Here is a 20,237-nt window from a genome sequence, read left to right as displayed (position 1 = left end):
CTGTCAGTTTACAGGCTATAATGAGGAGTAGTACGGAGAAACTACTGCGTGTAGTCCCATGACCCGTAAACGCACTACGGCGAAAGCTCGCTGTCAGCAGGGACTTTGAAAAAGTAGCCTACATACTGTAATCCGCCCATCACGAACCTGGAAATCTTGAACATTTTGCGAGAGCACTATCTGCAACTTATGAGTCTGTAAAGCGTTTATTATAACTACAAGGTCTTTCCTTTTGAAAAATAAATCGAAACATAGCAACAAAAAAGTCTATCGTGCAAATGCTCAATTGATTATTTTGGCCTGCGCTCTGTGTGCGCAGCCATTCCTCCCCGTGCTTTAACAGTGTTTTTTCTTTTTTTCCTCTCGCCAAGGCTCGGTTGGAGCAATCTGCGCAAATGCTGGACAAATATATGCAATCGATCGGAAATGATTCGGCTGCTCATCGTAGATGATGCCGCCCGCATACTTTATTCGTGTGGATTGTTTTACACTGAATGAAAGTCGCCGCACGCGCTGTCATTAGCTTAGCGCTCGAGCCTTCATATCAGCAGCAGCATCCGTCAGTGCGCGCGCGGAGCAGCAGCGCGAGCGGATTGAACACGTTGAACTTTCCTCTCCGCCCATTTTTTTCTGAGGGGGGTGACAAAGGTCTTTTTTTCTTTTCTTTTTAATTTTTATGTTCCAAAATAACACCGGACTATTAAAACCTAATAGTACCCACACGAAGACAATTCGGAGGGGATTTTCGTACAGACTTTCGGCTTCCCTGGGGTCAAAATGCGGCTGCGGACTTTGATTGTTTTGGTTGCGTCTGTCTACACTGTTTGCCACTGTCAACAAACAAATGGAGAAAGTAAGTGTAACTTAACGGCTTTGTTTTGTCTTTAACATGAACACGGATTTAATATTCTAGGAGTCTTGTCTGTTTTTCAAATGTTATTCTATAAACGTTATCGACCACTCTGAAAGGGAAAAGGGGATCGTAGTTCTTGACCACTGTGAGTGTGACACATTTGGTAAAGCAGAGCCAGACAGAAGGACATTGCAGGGCAAGGGACGAGTAAATCAAATATTGCATCGTTTTGATTTCGATTAATCATTTCAGACTGGCTTTAATGACACGGTCGATTATACGGAGTGTGTGTCTTGAACCTAAAGCCAGATTTATCGATCGTTTGAGGACAGCATTGATCTATTCGTAGCTCGAACTGCTAGTAAGGCTCGGAAATGTTTTTCAAGTTCAGCCAGGCCCCTGTTTCATGCAGCCATTTGCAGCGTTGACAGAGTTGCAAGAGGATTTTAAATCCTAATCAGATAAATCGAGACCTATAGACCCGTATTTTTATTTATTGTTCAAAGAAATCATGAAACCTGACTATGATCAGGTTCCAAACTTTTAGAGTTTGGAAAGTGCATTTACTTTGGCAGAAAAGTTATACTAGAGCTCTCAGATTTCCTTTTAAAATTTTGCTTTCAGTACAATAAAACTACTGTAGATTGATATCACCAGGGCACAAATTTTATTAGCAATCTGACTTAGTCAGAAATGTTCTGTAAACACCGAGGCAGTCAATGCGGAACATATGATCAATAAGTCTTCATTTATCACTTATTTTATGCATTGATCAACTCAAGGCAGTGCAGTTTTAAGACCTGTTACATGAATAGAAAATGTTGTTTAATGCAGAATAATAGATTAATGTAGTTTATGCCTGATTATTACTATTTGTACGGAGATATTTCAATGTATAGTAAATAGTTTAATACTTATTAAATGCTTAATATAGTTAATATGTAACTTTTGTATTAAAACTTTATATAAAACACATGCCATAAACTTGCTGGTAATTGTTTTTTAATGAGGCAGTACATTCGTGATCTAAATTGTTGTGTAATTAGGTACCACTTGTTGTTTTCTTTTTTTAGTGTTCTTGGAAGACTTCCTGCAACAGCTAAATAAATATAAGCATGCTTTTGACACACTTGGCTGTGTTCAGCTCCTAACAAAACATTGGCTTCTCTTCAGTTCACCCAACAAATGAGTTTTAACATATATTTTTTGGGAAAATTAAACATTAGTAGTATTTTTGTGTGTGGATGAAACCAAATGAAATACTCAATGTTGCATTTCATTATAATGAGACTTTAAGACAATTTCGGGCTTTATTTGTTGATTTGTGAGCAGTTTTAAACCCTAAGCACATTTTCTTATCTTGTTGTGCTGCGGATTTCTAAATATAGCCTTGGTTTGGATGAAATTTATGCATTCAAAGTTCTGCCAGTTTCCATTTTGGGACTCTCTTCCAAGTGTCTGGCGGTTAGACTACTGTATGTCAGAGCAGTACTACGCGTAAAAGCTATACTAGGTTTTAGGTTAAGGTCTACAGAAGTTTGAAAAGCTAATAACAAACACTGCATGGAAAGTTACGAATGAACAGACTGTTGGTCCCTTTCTGTCTGTAATAATCTGATGTGGCTTTAATCAGCCTTTTAATTCTTATTACACTGTAGGCCCCTTTAGAATATAGGCTATACCTTTTAGTACTGATATTAATTCTTGCTTATTTAAAATGTTGCTTGGCTATATTATCTGTATCGTCAATAAAATCGGTAAGATCTCATTCCCAGGTAATGTGAAAGGAACATATTTGAAGTGCGTTGCGTCTATGTGTTTTGCCACAACATAGTTTTTAGTAGTAGGTAAGTTAACACCTGAGGGTGCATGCTACCTTTTTATTAAAATAAAAGGATTGAGTAATATCATGAAACCAGTTTGTGCGGGATTTTAAGAGCAGATTGAACATAAACAAGTTGTGTAATTGTTTGCCCCCTTCTTGTTCCTCTCAGGCTTGTAGTGAACCACTGTAGGGAAGAGTGAAACTATTTTGGGGCCTCAGTTCAACCCTGCCAGACTGGAAATCTGCGCAGAGCCCAGCTCATTTTGGAACATTTATTAATGCAAAGTTAAACATCTGACTTGCATACACTGGTGTTAAAATCTTTGATCAATTTTCTGTTTTAATGTCCCCCCATTTCAAATTATAATCTGTGAGTAAAAATAATTATTAACAAGAATGTCTTTGAATGAATTTGTTTTTTTTGGCCCTTTTGCTTTAATGACAGCAGCACACAAACTGCGTGAATTCCCCAAATAAAAGCTGATGATCATGTTTTGATGTTTCACAGCTTGATTTGAGAATGTTCCAGAGAGCATCTTGTACTTAAATGGAAACAAGGACATCTGACCTTTTGTATATCACAAATATCACACATTTCTTTATTTGATTATTGACTTCGAAATAATGCAAAATGTAAATGATTTATTCAGTGTGTCATAATTTTTCTCAGTTAATTTGTTTTTAGATTTTGAGTCCCAGATTTGACTATATATTATTAACAGCAAATCCTTTTTGTGCATTTTGCATTTTTTCATGCTTAATTTCAATCTAAAAGGAATGCTCTCCTGTACTGTAAATGCTAAATTAAAAATATAGTATATAAATTCACTTATAGTTGGCAAATGCTGTCTACAAGACAAGTCTTATTTTACTACCTGTATTCCTGCTAGTCAGTCTGTAAGTTTTTATTTGAGCAAACTAATAGTACAGCTGTCACTCTTAAAATTCTTCTGTCAGTCTTGTCCTTACAGACACGGAAAGCATATGACAACATAATTTATACCTCTACAGACTAGAATTCGAAACCGTTTGACTCAATCACCTGCCTGGTTGGTTACATTACTAATATCCAAAAACAGGTCATGTAATTTTGTAATTGCTATGTTCACATTGTTCAGCCTTGTGCATTCCTGGCTGACATGACATGACCACTTCAGCTATGAGAAATCATTTCAGATGTACTTGCTGCACCTTGTAGCCACACCACTGTGTTCTCAGTGTTTCCTGATTGCGTACAATTCAGTTTCTATTATGATTCCCCTTGTGATCACCTCACACCTCATTCAGTCTGTTCGAGCCACATTATAACCTTCCCTTTAAGAGCTGTTATTTGTTCTGTTTTGAAGTCCGTCATGGCTGTTCAGGTGGTTTTATTGTCTCACAAGGAGGTTACTTAGTAATGCACAGTTTTTTGCTAGGCTATATCATTGTAAGTGGTTTACAGATATTTGTAACAAGTCTGATTGTGCGTCACCCATTAAATCTTGTTTGAATTCAGGGCTTTTATCAATTTAAGGCTCATTAATCCTTTTTTTTAAAAGCACATTTATGGGTGATTTGTAATGCAAAATGTTTAATATATCAAATCTAATGTAATTCCCAACCTTCGAGCAATTGTAATTTCACGTGCAGCTTGCCTCTCACAAGTTTTCTTTTCTCTCACAAGATCTTTTAAAATTGATTCAGATTGTTGCAGACTCAAATCGGAACTTATTCTGCTCATGCAAATTCATGAGCAGCAACTGTTAGACTCCCTTTTTTCTCCGTATTTTAAGTGTATGGGCAGAGACTTACACAGTTTAACGGTGGGAACTCTCCCAGTAATATTGTTCTTCTCACCCAGTTTGAGGACACCACAGCAGCTGGTGTGCAGGTGCATCTTTAAATCATCCCATGCATGTCTAGACTCTCTTCTCCTCTCGCTGTTATTGGTTGCCCAATATAATTCTGTGTGCTAAATTTATTTTCTGTAACCTTTGTTGCAGCATTTTCTGAGCAGGGGGTTGTTAGCGTCAATGGTGTCACTTTTATGCCCCCAACTTATACACAAATAATGCCTAAATATGCTGTAATATGCTTTAAAATATAAAAGAGATATGAAGGGTGTTCCATAATTGTAGTCTGGCCTGATGCACAAAGCATGTCCATGACTGTTATGAAATTGTTTGATGTTATTTTTAATGCTTTGAGATAAAATGTACATTAATGTGTTACTTTCTTAAAAAGCCAAATTGTTCAAATTACAATTTGGTTTTATTGGGTGAACCCTCAAAGAGGAAGTGGGAGAAGAGGCGTGGAGACACGCCTAATTTTAAGACTTCTGCTTTTATATGGTCATACAGTTCCTCCCTGTGTCCTGGTTTAAATGTTTGCCATTGTTTGTCTTGTTTCAAAGGAAAGTGAATACTTTGTGTGGTTTGGCCTTTTGCCGCATTTAATATTTTTTCATTCAAGAACATTTGCGTTATAAATCATTTGATTTATTTTGATCTCTTAATGGTGCCTGCTAAGGCAAACACACTTATGCAGATTGAATGCAGATTTCAATCAATATGTCAGGTCTGAATATACTTTTCAGGTCTGTAACAAAGCAGACTAGCTTTTCCGTTTGAACATTGCCATAAATCATTCACTACCTCAGTTAAGTGCCTTTACTTCTTTAAACATTTTCTTTTATTCTTGTCAAAACTTATTTTAAACCTAAATTTTACTTTAAATTGAACTTTAAACTGGTTAAAAGTTACAATCTATGTGTTTTAAAATGAAAACTGCTTTTACTTATGTTATTTTAGGTGTTGATAATTGTTTTATTTATTTAACACTTTTTAAAAACTTGTTCTCTATTTCTAGTTGCTTTGAGAATATAAATGTAATTATATATAAATAATTTTATATAATGTAATTTAATGTATTAAGTAATTGAATGTTTGTCTTTAAAACAAATTTAATCTACATACCATACATGGTTGTTTGTGGTTTTCCACATAAAAAAAATCCGTTAAACTGAAGCATCATCTCTTAAATTAATGCATGCTTGTTACTTGCATTACTCACCATTTGATGTTCAGTGTTTAAGTTTAGCTAGAGCGTCTTTCAGGGATTCACTGTATAAAATAAATGACTACACACAGTCAACCAGGACACGTCTCTCTTAACTCTGCTGCCCTTCCTTTCATGTGCTTCAATGCTACTCTTTTCTAGTGCCAGGCACCCCATTTGTACATAGTGTATTAGGAGTGTGGTGCTAAAAATAAGTGTTAGTGTAAAGGTATTGCACATTATGTGTGTGTGTGTGTGATATAGAGAGAGAGGACACGCATGTCAGTAGGGTTATACTACGCATTTCAGCTTCCTTGTGCTCCAAAACTTCCGGACTGCCATATTCATGAATCCCTGTGGTGGGGCCACTGTTATAACTAGTGTAAACAAGTAGCCAGCGCAAGGTATTTTTGACCTTTCCAATGCCTCATGCTTTGACTGCCCAGTGTTTGAAAGGTCTCAGTTATGCATAGGCTGACCGCACATCAGAGTTCATGTATGCGTGTAATTCGTGTAAACCATTGTGGAATCTTTAAAGTCCTGAGCAGTGGGGGCATTTTTCATTTAAAAGGGACCAGGGCACTAACAGGAAACAATAGTCTCTAATTAGTTATGTAACAGTCTGGAAGTAGAACTTATGTGTTCATGTTGTTGTAACCTCTATTTAATTGCGCAGTTGTGTTATTTGTTGTCTGTTAATTTTTGCATCATTTTTTTGTTTTGTTTTAGTCTTTTAAAGAAACTCATAGTTTCATAGTCTTTTGAAGAAAGAAACTCATTAATTTTAGTCTATTTTAATCTGACCACTTGATACAATTATTATTATCCATCGATTGATCAATCGATCAATTCATCTATGGGTTTTGCCTAAAACCTTAAACCAGTGGTTCCCAAACTGGGGTACGTGAGATGGGTATGTGAACAAAATGCTGTTCGTTTCTTTTTTGCCGTTTTTTTGCCGTTCGTTTCATTCTACCCCACCTTAAAATAACATTAAAACCGAGCATGTATTTCTAACAGGCAAAATGGCGTAAAAGGTGAAATACTTGACATCCAATCAAATTGCCTCATCTTTTGCAGTCAAAACTGACTGCATCCACACTGAAGAAGTGTGGATATGATAGGTTGTGTGCAGAGTATGCTGCCTTAGCAAGTTGCACTACATTTCTGCCGTACTTAACAATGCACCTTTGTAAAAGTGGGAATTCAGCACGTATTAGCATGAAGAACAAATATAGTCACAGACTGTGCTTGCAGATCTATTTCAAATCTTAAACTCTATCTCAAACTCTCTTCCATACAAAAACATACTCTGCGTGAGTTCTTGGTTGTAAAGTTGATAATATATTATATGAGCAAGAATGCAATTTTTCCCAAATATGACTGATTTCATACAACAGTTCAACAAACAAAATGGTCATGTTAAGTGATGTAGTATTGTTTGCTCAATTTCGCAATGAAATAATAGTTCCAACGAAAGCCACAGCAGAACTGTAACACACCGCAGTGTTTGTGAATGAATCTGCGGCTTTGAACGAATCGTGAGAGTCAATTATGGAAGTAAAATAATCCCAAATGTTTTTGAAACAAAAAGCCTGTTGAATTGTACTACTTGAAAAAAATATGCATTGCATTAACCCTGCTTGTATTTTAATGCATTGTATTTTTAGGGCTTGAATTTTATAGGCTGAAATTTAGCATGGTTGAATATTTAAGCTGTGAATATTTCAAATCAAATCATTTCAAACACATTTTCATTAGTAAAATTTCAATAATCCATATTCACCTTTCATATTTCATATCCCAAATATTCAAACTGATTAAAAATACAACCTATAATATTCAACAGGCGGTTTTCGGTCCATTTTATTTCGCTTTGCAAATTCGCTTCCACAAATTCAGTGGTTCAAATTCGACAGTAAATTCAACATTGACATCCAGGAGCTGCAGGAAAAGTAGTAGATTACCGAGCATAATCTCCATCTGCTGTTAGTCGACCACACCAGCAGGGGGTGCAAGCGCGTGTTGTTGACGAAGACCAGAGCAACAGTTAGTGCAAGCCATTCATTCATAAAAACTTATTTGCAAAAATGTAAGTGTATTTGTGATTATTATGACGTCTGTTTTACGTGAAATTCAGTGTGTTCACGATTACTTTTCCTGTGTAGCCTAAGTTACATGCATCTTTCTCTACCATGAACGATAATGTTATTCCCCCGATGCGGATGTACAGATCCAGTGTTACATTTGACATATTTCTCTTGGTTGTTTAGTTGCCTTAACCTTATATTGCAGCGATGTGCTGCATGCAGTACTAGGGTTTGGTTTCCCTCAATATGTCAGGATTCCCCTGCTGGACATATAAAACGCTTAACGTAACTTAATGGACATAAAAGACCAAACTCGCAGGCTAGCAGATGGACTCAGAATATGAATTTAACGCGCAAAGTTTAATGCTGAGCGTTTCCCAGTGATATACTGGCATAAATTTGGTTTGACATTGGACATTCGCACATTTAGGGACCGTCTCTAAAGTTACATACGAAATTGGTATACACGTTTCTAACTTAAATAACATTTGAAAAGAACGACTTACAGTCATAAAGCCAACTGTAAAGTGTTCATGTAGGTGTCAGGCTCAGGCATAATGCGCAATTTATTCAAATAGATTGAAGTTAGAAACGTTTAGGCCTATAGGACTTGTTACTTTAGAGACGGTCCCTAAATGTGCGAATGTCAACCCAATTTTACATTTAGTCTTTTAGCTGGCACTTTTATCCAAAGCGACTAGTTAAACTAACAATATAGAACAACAATATGAAAGTGCTACTTCCCAGTTTAATCTAATGCAGTACATGTACAATACATACTTTCCAAATAAGGTGCGAGTTTGGTCTTTTATATCACTGTAGTCCATTAAGCTACGTTAAGCGCTTTGTCCTGACGGAATTCGGGGAATCTTTGAGTATGATGATGTAGGCCTATTGAGGGAAACAGATTATAATCCCATTCACTGTAGAAAAGGCTGATAACATAAGGCTACACAGGGAAAGTAACAATGAATGAAACATAAAAACAGCTTTTGTGCCTTTATCATCTTTTCCGCATATATACTGACCCAGATAATCGTCACAAAAAACATAATGCATGCTGAGTTTTTATGAATGAATGGCTTGCGCTAACTGTTGCTCTGGTCTTCGTCAACAACACGCGCTTGCACCCCCTGCTGGTGTGGTCGACTAACAGCAGATGGAGATTATGCTCCGTAATCTACTGCTTTTCCTGCAGCTCCTGGATGTCAACGTTGAATTTACTGTCGAATTTGAACCACTGAATTTGTGGAAGCGAATTTGCAAAGCGAAATAAAATGGACCGAAAACCGCCTGTTGAATATTATAGGTTGTATTTTTAATCAGTTTGAATATTTGGGAAATGAAATATGAAAGGTGAATATGGATTATTGAAATTTTACTAATGAAAATGTGTTTGAAATGATTTGATTTGAAATATTCACAGCTTAAATATTCAACCATGCTAAATTTCAGCCTATAAAAATACAAGCCCTAAAAATACAATGCATTAAAATACAAGCAGGGTTAATGCAATGCATATTTTTTTCAAGTAGTACAATTCAACAGGCTTTTTGTTTCAAAAACATTTGGGATTATTTTACTTCCATAGTCAATGATTCAATGACCCATTCATAAATACAGCCACTTGCTTCGTTACTAAGTGAATAAATGTCTTGCCACCGCCTACTGGCGGTTTTAGTAAATATTTAAAAGTATTACTTCGTTTTTACCATCATTGCATATTTCTCTATTAAACATTTTTTATTTAAAACATTATTTATTTTAGAAAGGTAAAAAATGCACTAAAAAATCAATTTAAGGGGGCAGATATTGTCCCCTGCAGAAGGATGTTAAATGCCTCGGGGTACGCCACTTTAAAAAGTTTGGGAACCACTTCCTTAGACAAAGCATTCACCTGAAACGCATCTCTGAAGGAAGAGCTTTTATTATCTTCATTAACCATGTTAGGTCATATGGAAGGTATCAGCTCAAAGGGAAAATTTAACAGTGCGACAGAAAACTTCATGTAGTTCTAATCATTTTTTATGGTTCTGTATATGATCTCCTTTATTGGTTTCTATACAATACATTTTTGCATTCCTTGTTTGTTTTTGATCTTTACAGTAAAAATCCTGTTAAATTAAAGGTCATCATCTGTAAGCAATTTTTGCAGAACTTTTGCTGTAGATTTTCACTGAACCAATTAACGTTTCGCTGTCCTTTTTGTCGTTGCAGTTTGCCCAAGTAAAGACATCAGAAATAACGTGACCAACCTACGGGTGCTGGAGAACTGCACTGTGATCGAAGGCCACTTAAAGATCCTGCTTATGTTCACGACTAAACCAGAGGATTTCCGTGGCCTGAGTTACCCTAAGCTGACAGTAGTGACAGACTACCTGCTCCTGTTCCGTGTCTATGGCTTGGAGAGCCTCAGCGACCTGTTTCCCAACCTCACGGTGGTGCGAGGAAATAATCTCTTCTTCAACTATGCACTCGTGCTGTTCGAGATGCTGCAGCTGAAGGAGATCGGCCTTCACAGTCTGATGAATATCACCCGTGGTGCCGTGCGCGTGGAGAAGAACCCTGACCTCTGCTACCTCTCCACCCTCGACTGGTCCATGATCCTTGACTCGGTGGAGGACAACTACATCGTGGCCAATAAGAATGATCGTGAGTGCGGAGACGTCTGCCCCGGCACGGTTCTGGGCAAAACCACCTGCCCCCTCACCACCATCAACGGGGACTTCAGCGAGCGCTGCTGGAACCAGAAGCATTGCCAGAGAAGTATGTAACCTTAAGTACTTCTTTTTATTTAATTTTTGTACTTTCAAACCATCACCCAGAATATATTTACACCCTCAAGAAGAATCCTACCCATTTTCTCCTCCCCCTTATTAGCAGATAATCATTTCAAATCTTCGTTTTCACTGGCACATAAGGGTAAAAATATTTACATTACCATAGAGTCTTGAGATGTTTTGAGAAGTGAGCGGAAAGTTGTCAGGCCTTTGTGTGTGACAGACTGTGTTGGCAGTACTTTTGCTGGTTACTTTTAGCAATAGTGATGGCCAACACCAACCATGCTGGAAGCAACAAGTCAGGTGATCAGCTGCAGTTAAGTAAGCCAAGTTTCTGTGTCAAAGCATGAACCATGTTCCAGATTATGACGCAACCACCCTGTTTGTGCAGTAGTTCGGGGTGTGGGTGGTGCTTTGTGTAGCTGTTTGTGTTTTTAACCTGACAGGATCAGTTGGAGTGACCTGTCGCACATTATAATCTACACTGAGATGAGGCTGTCTGCAACAGTTTGGTTCATCCATTCAATTCGAAGTGCCGAGGAGTGTGAGTTTGAACATACGGAAGAACTTTGTATATTGGAGCAAAGCCCTTGAGCTTGCACAATTACGTAACACATGGGACACATCATGCAACTGTTCTTTGGACCAGGTATATGGTGTCATGTGTGTCTGAAGGCATGATCCTGTTCTGTTTGGCAGTGGTCTTTCTGCAGCCCCATTTAAAAAAGAAAAGACGTTCCTCTCTGGCTGTTTTTGCTTAGGCAGGTGTGAGCAATTAGTTTTCAGGCAAAAATAGATACATAGAGGTGGGCTATTTTGACTTACAGATCATTTAAACCACATAGCAACATGCTAAAACCATTCTCAACTCATCAACTTTTCAATAACAAGACAGCTAATTTTCGTAACTCTGCTTTATCTGTTTAGTGGAGTTGAGGGACAGACTGCCTGGAGGTGATTAATGCTGGAGGAAGGATTGGCTGAAGTCCTTGTTAAGTACTTTGATAAAATCCTTGTTCGGGCTGCTTTGACTCATGTCTGCTGAGTTGCAGTTGGACAGTTGGGGATGGAGTTTTTTGGCCAAAAGCACAGATTAAAAAAGTATTATCTAGTGATAGAATCAGTCCCGGCCTGCTGCTTGGTTAGTGGTGAAGGACTTGTGGTTAGGGGTCCAATATTGCTGAGAGTCTGCAGCAACTTATAAAACCACAGAGCACTAAAGAGCAAAGAGATACTGGCAGATGAATGTTGTTTTCAAACAGCTTTGATTTGTGTATGTTGCACAGACCTCATAGTGTTTGTTGTGTGTACCACAAGAATTATATTCTCCGTCTATAATGGATTGGATTATGAAGGTAGTGAATCCGTAAAGTGCCTTTTTGGATTTTTTTTGTGTGGATTTTGCCAGAAAGTGGCGGAATGTGTAGAGTGAGTATATTTTGTGCAGCTTTATGAGGTTTTCTTTTCTGCCATTTGGCACTTGACATCAAGAGCTGTTGTTGCAATGCCTTAAGACATCAGCAATTACATTATACATATCTTTTACATATAAATTTTAACCTAAAATACTCTTGGGGAAAAAGCACTATGTTTTCAGTGCCTTAGCGACATAATACCAGATAAAATTGGGCCACTGACATCAGTCATGGTTGATCCGATCACAGGTGGTTGGCCGAGAGAGACTGTTTACTCTTGGCATTGGCATCACAGATATGTCTCTTGTGACCACTTGTAATCAGATTTTGTTGAGAGGAGAGCCTTTAGATTCATAGCTGCATACATCACTTACTATATCAGTATATTGGTGCATAACAAAGACATAGAAAGACACTGTTGCTCTCAAATATATTTAAAACATTTTTACATTAAAATACAGGCACAGTGTTTATAATTTTAATCAAGCATTAGTATTATGTAATTCATTCATCTTATGCAGAAGTAAGCTATCTTCTGTGAATGTGCGAGACTTATGATTCATTAGCGGCTATAGGTAAATAACTAGAAGAATATTAAAGTGCAGTGAACGGTAAAACTATGTGCGCTTCAAACTAAGCAGTGTATTTATCAATATGATAATAAATTAAAATAATATAATGACAAATACCAGTTTCCAGTATCAAACAGACACAGGAAGCCTTGCACATTCAAGTTAAAAATGGCAAATACATTAATCAATTTAGAGGAGGATTTTATCCAAAACAACTGATCTGTCACAGCGATAATTTGCTTATTAGTTAATTATGTCACTGCATACAGCATAGTGAAGATGTTTTGTGAAGTCTGTTTATGTGCAGGCTTTTCCTAAATCGGGACAGTTTTTTTCTTTCTTTAAAAGCTGCATGTAACTGGCCTAGTTTAAATTATACTGTATATATATATATTTATTATTATTTTTGCTCAGTTGTTGATTGGCTGGTGAGGAGAATTGTTTGCGGTTGCTTCGGGATGCAAAATCATTTTGAGTTTCTTTCACTCCAAAAGTGGTTTGAGTAATTACTTACTTTAAGAGGTTTACTTCATTGTTTATTTCATAAAATGTTATTTCTATATTTTATTTCTACATGCAATTTCTTAGTGTTAGCATTATCCAAAGCTTCATGAGGGCTTCTACACAACGTATCGGTTTGACAATGATAAAGTGTTAATCCCTGTGGGATTAAACGGTTAGTAAGATAAATTTTCCTTGCTCGTTAATCCCTCTACATGGAGGACCTCACACATACTCACACTCTCTCACACTCTCTCACACTCTCTCACACTCTCTCACACTCTCTCACTCTCTCTCTCTCTCTCTCTCTCTCTCTCTCTCTCTCTCTCTCTCTCTCTCTCTCTCTCTCTCTCTCTCTCTCTCTCTCTCTCTCTCTCTCTCTCTCTCTCTCTCTCTCTCTCTCTCTCTCTCTCTCTCTCTCTCTCTCTCATTTGCAGAGGTCCCTCTGTCTCCTATGCCTCTATATAATATTGAATCACATTAAGAGCTTTTGTCTCACACATGACTGTCCAGCTGCTGGATTTCAACAGGGATTCAAGCGTGTCCCTCGCCCTCAATCCTGATCCACGTGGAGCGAGTTGCAGAATTGCATTGCTTAATTCTGTCTGTAGGTGATTTGCAGCGAGTGGTTGACTGCAGCCACTCACCCTTTCTTGTGTCTGATCCAGAGAAAGAGGAAAGTTACTGAGGACAGCCAGATCAGCAGGCCTCTTGCACAGCTGCCTCTAAAAGAGGAGGAGAGAAAGAGATAGTGAGAAAGAAGAGACTGTGGTAACTACATGGGGATGTGCTGCCAAAGTCTCTTTTGCAGATTTCCGCGGTTTTGTTGGCAGCCGTACAAAAGTGGTTTTGTTTCATATTTGGAATACTTTTGGAAGTGTTGGCACTGTTTTTTTCCTGAGTAGCTTTGCTCAATGTTGTCTGTTGGAAACAGAAAAATAGATTTAAGTCTATCGCTGTTGAGGAATTAATAAAGTCTAAAGGCAGATGAGGCCCTTTTTTAATGAATGTCGAATGCTCACTTATACCAACCGATCACACTAAACTGAATAACCAAGCATCATTGTGCATCATTGTGTTCAGCTTGTGGGGAACTGAGGCATTAAATAGGCTAATAATAAGGGGCTTTCGCACCGGGTTATAGGAACTCCGTTATAGGAAGTAGCAACCAGGGCAGTCCCCCGAAAACTACATTTTCCCCTAGGGCCCTTTTCCTGGTTGCATTCACACCACCAGTGACGTAAGCCGACTGACGTTATTTAAGCGTGGCATTCAACAACGACAAAATCTACTATGACAACTTGCAGTGCTACATATCATCGAGGCTGAGAAAAGAACACAGGACAAAGACTACAGGTAAATGTAGTAGTTAGCTCTCTAACATTAGCTCTCTGTATGGTCCATCTATCGCTGGTTTCCCATGTTCATAGAGTAAGTATATGTAACAGTGTTTACACAGCTTTTTAAAAATGGAGGGTGCCAATAGTTCTAAAACTATGAGAACATTCCTCTAGTGCGAAAGCACATTAGGTAAACGGGAACCAGTGAAGAACGATGATGTACCTGAATGTTTTATTAAAGATTCTTGTGTAATTGTGTACAGTGCAAATGGGGAGAGCATTGGAGATTTGAGAACAGTTTTAGCCTGTTCTTCAAACCTGTGAAGTTCGCTGTCAGTGTAAAGTCCATGTTTTGTATTAGATCTGTTAGGGGAGCGCCGAGGCTTCTGTTCAGGCTGTCAGCCAGTGCTGAATATGCTGGGCTTCCCCCGGCACTGAATATTTTACACACATTTTAAAATGATCTTCGTTATCTGTCCTCAGAGGGGATTAGAAACACAGCTGGGATGGAGAAACATTAGTTTGACTGAGAGAATAAAAACACACTACATGTAGCTAAATGTTTAAGTTTGTGGCTTAACGTCCACATCCCCAATGACAGATTGCATTTGGCTTAGAGAATTGGCTCATTTTTGATTAGCTAGTACAGTACATTTCTTTTTTTATTATTGAAATAATGAGCTTTGTGTAGCAACTCGTATCCGATTTGCAAGGGTCAGTCTGGGTCATATAGTTAGTCTGTCTGCTTATTCACCCACGGCAATGTGGAGGAAACTACTTTGAAACTGTAGCTATCCAAGCTACTAGCTACACACAATTTAAAGTCATTTAAAGTCTGTCTACCCTTTTAAAAAGTAGTTTACGACACTACAAGCTACTAACAAAGCTACAAGCTCAAAATAGCTCACTGGATGCTACTTAGGGGAGTGTTAATTTAGGGAACAAAGTTATTTAAAGTACAACAGATCAAACATATGATTGACTATGAGATAAGGTATAATTATAATATAAGGTATAAGGAATTTAGTGTAACAATTCCAGTTCCAATTCCTATTTACAATTCTTAACAATATTTTGTTAAAATATTTTTAAAAAATTATATTTAGATAATTTCTATAATAAATAGATTTTTTTTTAAATGGAACTGGTTCTGAAGAACATTTTAAATGCATTTTAAATAGGCAAATATGATGTGTCTTCCTACATGGTTGTTTAAGAAATGAAAAAATACACACTAGAAGACACAGAAGAACTGTTGGCAAACATATAACATGCATTGCATTTGCCTATTTAAATCCAAACAGTAACCTTTTTTTGGCCAGGCAGTGTATATTAATAGCATGAAAAAATAAAGATAAAGGCTAGAGGAAACTTTTGTAATGAAGTGTTTTTATTTTTAACACTCTTTATAAGTGTAGACCTTGATCCTTCCTCTATTTTTTCCATGTGAGATGACTCCAGATTCACACATGTCAGCGACCTTCACGTCTCCATCCTTTTTAATCTCTTGAGGGCCCGTAAGGGTCAGTTTTGTCACCCGCTAGAAAATAACTCACCTATGGATCTTTTATTTATGTGCGGAAGTGGGATCTTATGTTCAACTCAACTCAACTTTAAGTAACGCTTCCTTTTACAGTACAGTACTGACGTGTATTTACAGTGTACTTACCTAGAAAGTACTGGCTAATATAAGGTAAGTACATGGGTTAGGGGTAGGTTCAGGGTTAATACCTAGTTATTACCCAGTAATTGTAATTACTATAATAAGTACATAGTATGTACCTATGTAACAGGACTGTAAAAGGAAGCGTTACCCAACTTTATTTATAAAGCACTTTCAACACCACAAGTGGAACCAAAGTGCTGTACAGAAGGTATAAAAGAGAAAACAAAAACAAAGACATAAAACAATGCAAACATATGACATACACAACTTACAAAGCATTATCAAATGCTGAAGAAAACAAATAAGTTTTAAGCGCACTCTGAAAAACACCCAATAAAGGACAAGTTTTTACAGACAGAGGTAGGTCATTCCAGAGCCTGGGAGCTGCAACAGAGAATGCCCGATCACCTTTACATTTTAAACAGGATCGCGGAACCATGAGAAGCAATTGATCATTAGAGCGCAAAGATCTACTGGATTGACAGCGGGTGATTAAATCAGTAACATACTCAGGTGCTAGGCCATGCAGAGACTTAAAAACATACAACAACGCTTTGTATTGAATTCTGTAACGTATGGGTAACCAATGTAATTTAATTAACACCGGAGTAATGTGCTCTCTCTTCTTAGTACCCGTTAAAAGTCTGGCAGCTGAGTTCTGAACGAGCTGCAAACAGGAGAGAGAAGCCTGACTCACACCTAGATACAACACATTACAATAATCCAAACGCGATGACATAAAGGCATGAACAACCTTCTCCATATCGTTAAAAGAAAGGATAGATTTCAATTTAGATATTGATCTAAGATGGAAAAAACTATTCTTAACGACAGCATTGATTTGCCGGTCAAATTTAAGCTAAGAGTCAAAAATTACACCAAGGTTCCTCACGCTAGACAGTTTTTTCCCAGGAAACAGCCCCAGGCAGTCATCATCCACACACCCCTTATTTCCAAATAAAATCATCTCGGTCTTATCCTCATTTAATTGGAGAAAGTTATTCGCAAGCCAACACTTAACTTCGGGCAAACATGCATGAAGCGACTGAATGGCACATTCATGCCCATGTTTCAGTGCTAAATAAATTTGAGAATCATTCTCATACAGATGATACTGAATCCCAAATTTCTCAAAAATCAAACCTAGAGGGAGCATATAAAGGGAAAATAAAGTTGGTCCCAGTATAGAGCCCTGTGGAGCCCCACACACAAGAGGGGAAACTGAAGAAAAATAATCCCCTAAACTGACTGAAAAAGTCCTATCCTTCAAATAGGAAGAGAACCATTTCAGGGCTAAGCCCTGAATACCAACCTGATCCCTAAGACGATCAATGAGAATGTTATGATTAACTGTATCAAATGCCGCTGTAAGATCTAACAAAAGCAAAACAACACGGTTTCCAGAATCAACACATCGTAGGATATCATTAGAGACTCTCAAAAGAGCAGATTCTGTACTATGACCAGCTCTAAAGCCTGACTGGAATCTATCGGAGATGTTATTCCTCATTAAAAAGTCATTAAGCTGTGCATTCACAATTTTTTCCAGTATCTTAGAAATAAAATGCAATTTTGAGATCGGACGAAAACTACTCATGTCAAAGGGGTCTAAGCCGGGTTTTTTTTAGAAGGGGCTGAATAACCGCATGCTTAAAACTAACCGGAACAACACCAGATGACAAACTAATATTCATAATAGACAGAATACTTGGGCCAATTGAATCAAGTACCTTCTTAAACAGAGAAGAAGGGAGCACATCACCAGGAGACCTGGTGGGCTTCATATGAGTAGTTATATCGTTAAGCTGCTGTAAGTAACAGGCATAAAACTGGTTAATTGGTTCAAATAGTCAACGGAAGCAATAAAATCATTGCCAACAGATGAAATCTGAGATCTAATTCCATTAACCTTACCAATAAAAAAGTTTAAGAACTCTTCACACATGTCAGCAGAAGGAGTGAATGAAGGAGTAATAGTAGGATGAAGAACAGCATTTAGAGTAGAGAAAAGTACTCTAGAATTATTACAGTTTCTGGAGATGATGTCAGAGAAATAATTTGATCTAGCCAATTTAACAGCTCTTTGATACTCGTTCAAACAGTTCTTCAAAATCTCATAAGAGACTTGTAATTTATCTTTAACCCATTTGCGTTCAGCCCTCCTACACTCCTGCCTAAGAGCACGGGTAGTACTGTTCAACCAGGGCTGCGATTTGACTTTTTTTTTTGAGCTAACAGAGCGTGTGATAAAACAAACAAGAAACATAACAAATAAAAGAGACAAGGACAGACTGTGGCAAGCCGGCAAACATCCTGGCGCCATCTTTCTCTGCCTCATAGTATAAACTTGTTGTTTCTCTGTGCTGCTTAGAAACGCGAGTAATTCTGGGGTGAAAGTGTGTAAAGTGAACGAAGGGGTGTATCCTATAGGAAGGACGGTCTACAGCAGGAGGTTACACTATCGAGTTCCCCCGTTTCCCCTTCAGTTGCCTGACACTTCGGTACTACAGGATACACTGGCGCCAGTTCAATCTCAGCATGGAACAATAGCTGTTATCGAACTTCACAGAATGTTCATCCCAATTGTTTCCAGGCATTGTTAGGCTGCTTCCTACTGGGATGTTATGAATGGTCCCAAGGGCAGTGCTCCTAGACCCTCTGACCATCACCACCGCCACTATTAGACAGGAACCGAACCCTTTAGTGCGGCACATCACTGCGGGGAGGATAAGATTGTTCTCTCCCAGAGTTCAAGGGAAGACCAAGGCATGTGTTTGGATCTGTACACATGGAATGTACTTGAATTGAGAGAATGGCAAAATGGGAGAGTGGGCGATCGATATAAACCAGTGTTAAGACCCAAAAGTGGGTCGGAAGACTGTTTTGAGTGGGTCGTGGAGTGTGAAGGCAAAGAAACAACAAGAAATTTAATTCTATGTTTTTCTGATGAGAGATTATTTTTATTTTGAAAAACGTGTTGTCCTTATTCAGTATCTGTGGTTAGATGAGATTTTGTCATTATTCTAACATTATTTTGTTGTTACGAAATAAAAAGTCTCTTATCTCAGAAAAACGAACTTGCCTGTCCTGTCAGCCATTAAACTTTGCTCGTAGCGTGCACAATTGTTTTAGTTAATTCCTCAAAAAAAATTGGGTCGTGGCTTAATGACCATGGGAAAATGTGGGTCCCATGGCCAAACCGGTTGAGAACCCCTGATATAAACCACTGAACACCTTACCAGCAGTCACATAGAAACTTCCTGATAACCACCCACAAAATATGTGAAAGTGGCATTTTTATTTGCACAGACAGACTTGCATTACTCACAGTTTCTTCCGAAAATGTTAAAATGTAGTTTGAGAAAGTGATTGTACAGTTGATCAGTATAGTTTTCAGTCATATGTGTAATATCTTTTTAAAAATGCCTTTTTTGGTATGAGGCACATTGTTGGTGGAACATTAAATTAAAACTGAATTAATAATTATTATATTTAAAACCATAAAAAACTTGAATGGTGAAATTAGAAATGTTGAAACTTGATGGGAATTAGATGGCAGTTAACTTAAGTTTAAGTTGACATACTAAAATGACTAAATCTGAAATAAAATAAATAGAAAATACTAATTAAATTGACAAAAGTACATAATTACTCCAACTTAAACTATAATTAAGGAATAAATACTATAATAGTATATAAATAATACTGAAATAACATTGATGAAATTGGGTAGGGTTCGAGCGCATCGTGTTCAGCTGTGAACCACGACTTGCTGCTTTCTAGTCATTTTCAGTTGTTTTTTTGGGTGGAACCTTCTCATTCTGTTATCCTGGAAGACAAAGACTTGAATATGTAAGTGAATTTTGCAAACATTTAGGAGAACATGGCAATTAGCCTAGAAGTTTCCAGGCATGGACTAAAAGCCAAAAGAACTCAAATAAATGTTGATTTCATTTCTTAAATAAGCAGGGATGTGAAGACAAGGGATGAAGATAGTTGTATACCTTTGAGGAAGCAGGTTTCTCTTTAGTGTCTTTAATTTGGTAGTAAATTGATTACCATTTGAATGCTCAGTTGACACCATTTTTAGGATTAAAGCATCTTTTTGACGTTCGCTCAAAATGTAGAACTTCAGTGCAAGAGATTTTCAAAACTC

The 20,237-nt window shown here is 37.6% G+C and overlaps 1 protein-coding gene across 1 annotated transcript in view; it reads left to right on the top strand.

Moving 5' to 3' along the window:
* The first annotated feature begins 350 nt into the window (after positions 1 to 350).
* insra (insulin receptor a) overlaps positions 351 to 20,237 on the top strand; it is a 75,067-nt gene continuing 55,180 nt past the window's right edge. The window contains exons 1-2 of the mRNA XM_056236342.1: positions 351 to 853; positions 10,025 to 10,573. Coding sequence (XP_056092317.1) covers positions 778 to 853; positions 10,025 to 10,573 — 625 coding nt within the window. The 5' untranslated portion in view covers positions 351 to 777. The remainder of the gene's footprint in view (positions 854 to 10,024; positions 10,574 to 20,237) is intronic.

The sequence above is a fragment of the Rhinichthys klamathensis genome, unplaced genomic scaffold, assembly GCF_029890125.1.
Source record: "Rhinichthys klamathensis goyatoka isolate OS25496 unplaced genomic scaffold, OSU_Roscu_1.1 h1tg000446l_1, whole genome shotgun sequence".
Classification (NCBI taxonomy): domain Eukaryota; kingdom Metazoa; phylum Chordata; class Actinopteri; order Cypriniformes; family Leuciscidae; genus Rhinichthys; species Rhinichthys klamathensis.
Note: the sequence above shows the minus strand (reverse complement) of the source record. Positions and strands in the feature narration are given on the sequence as shown.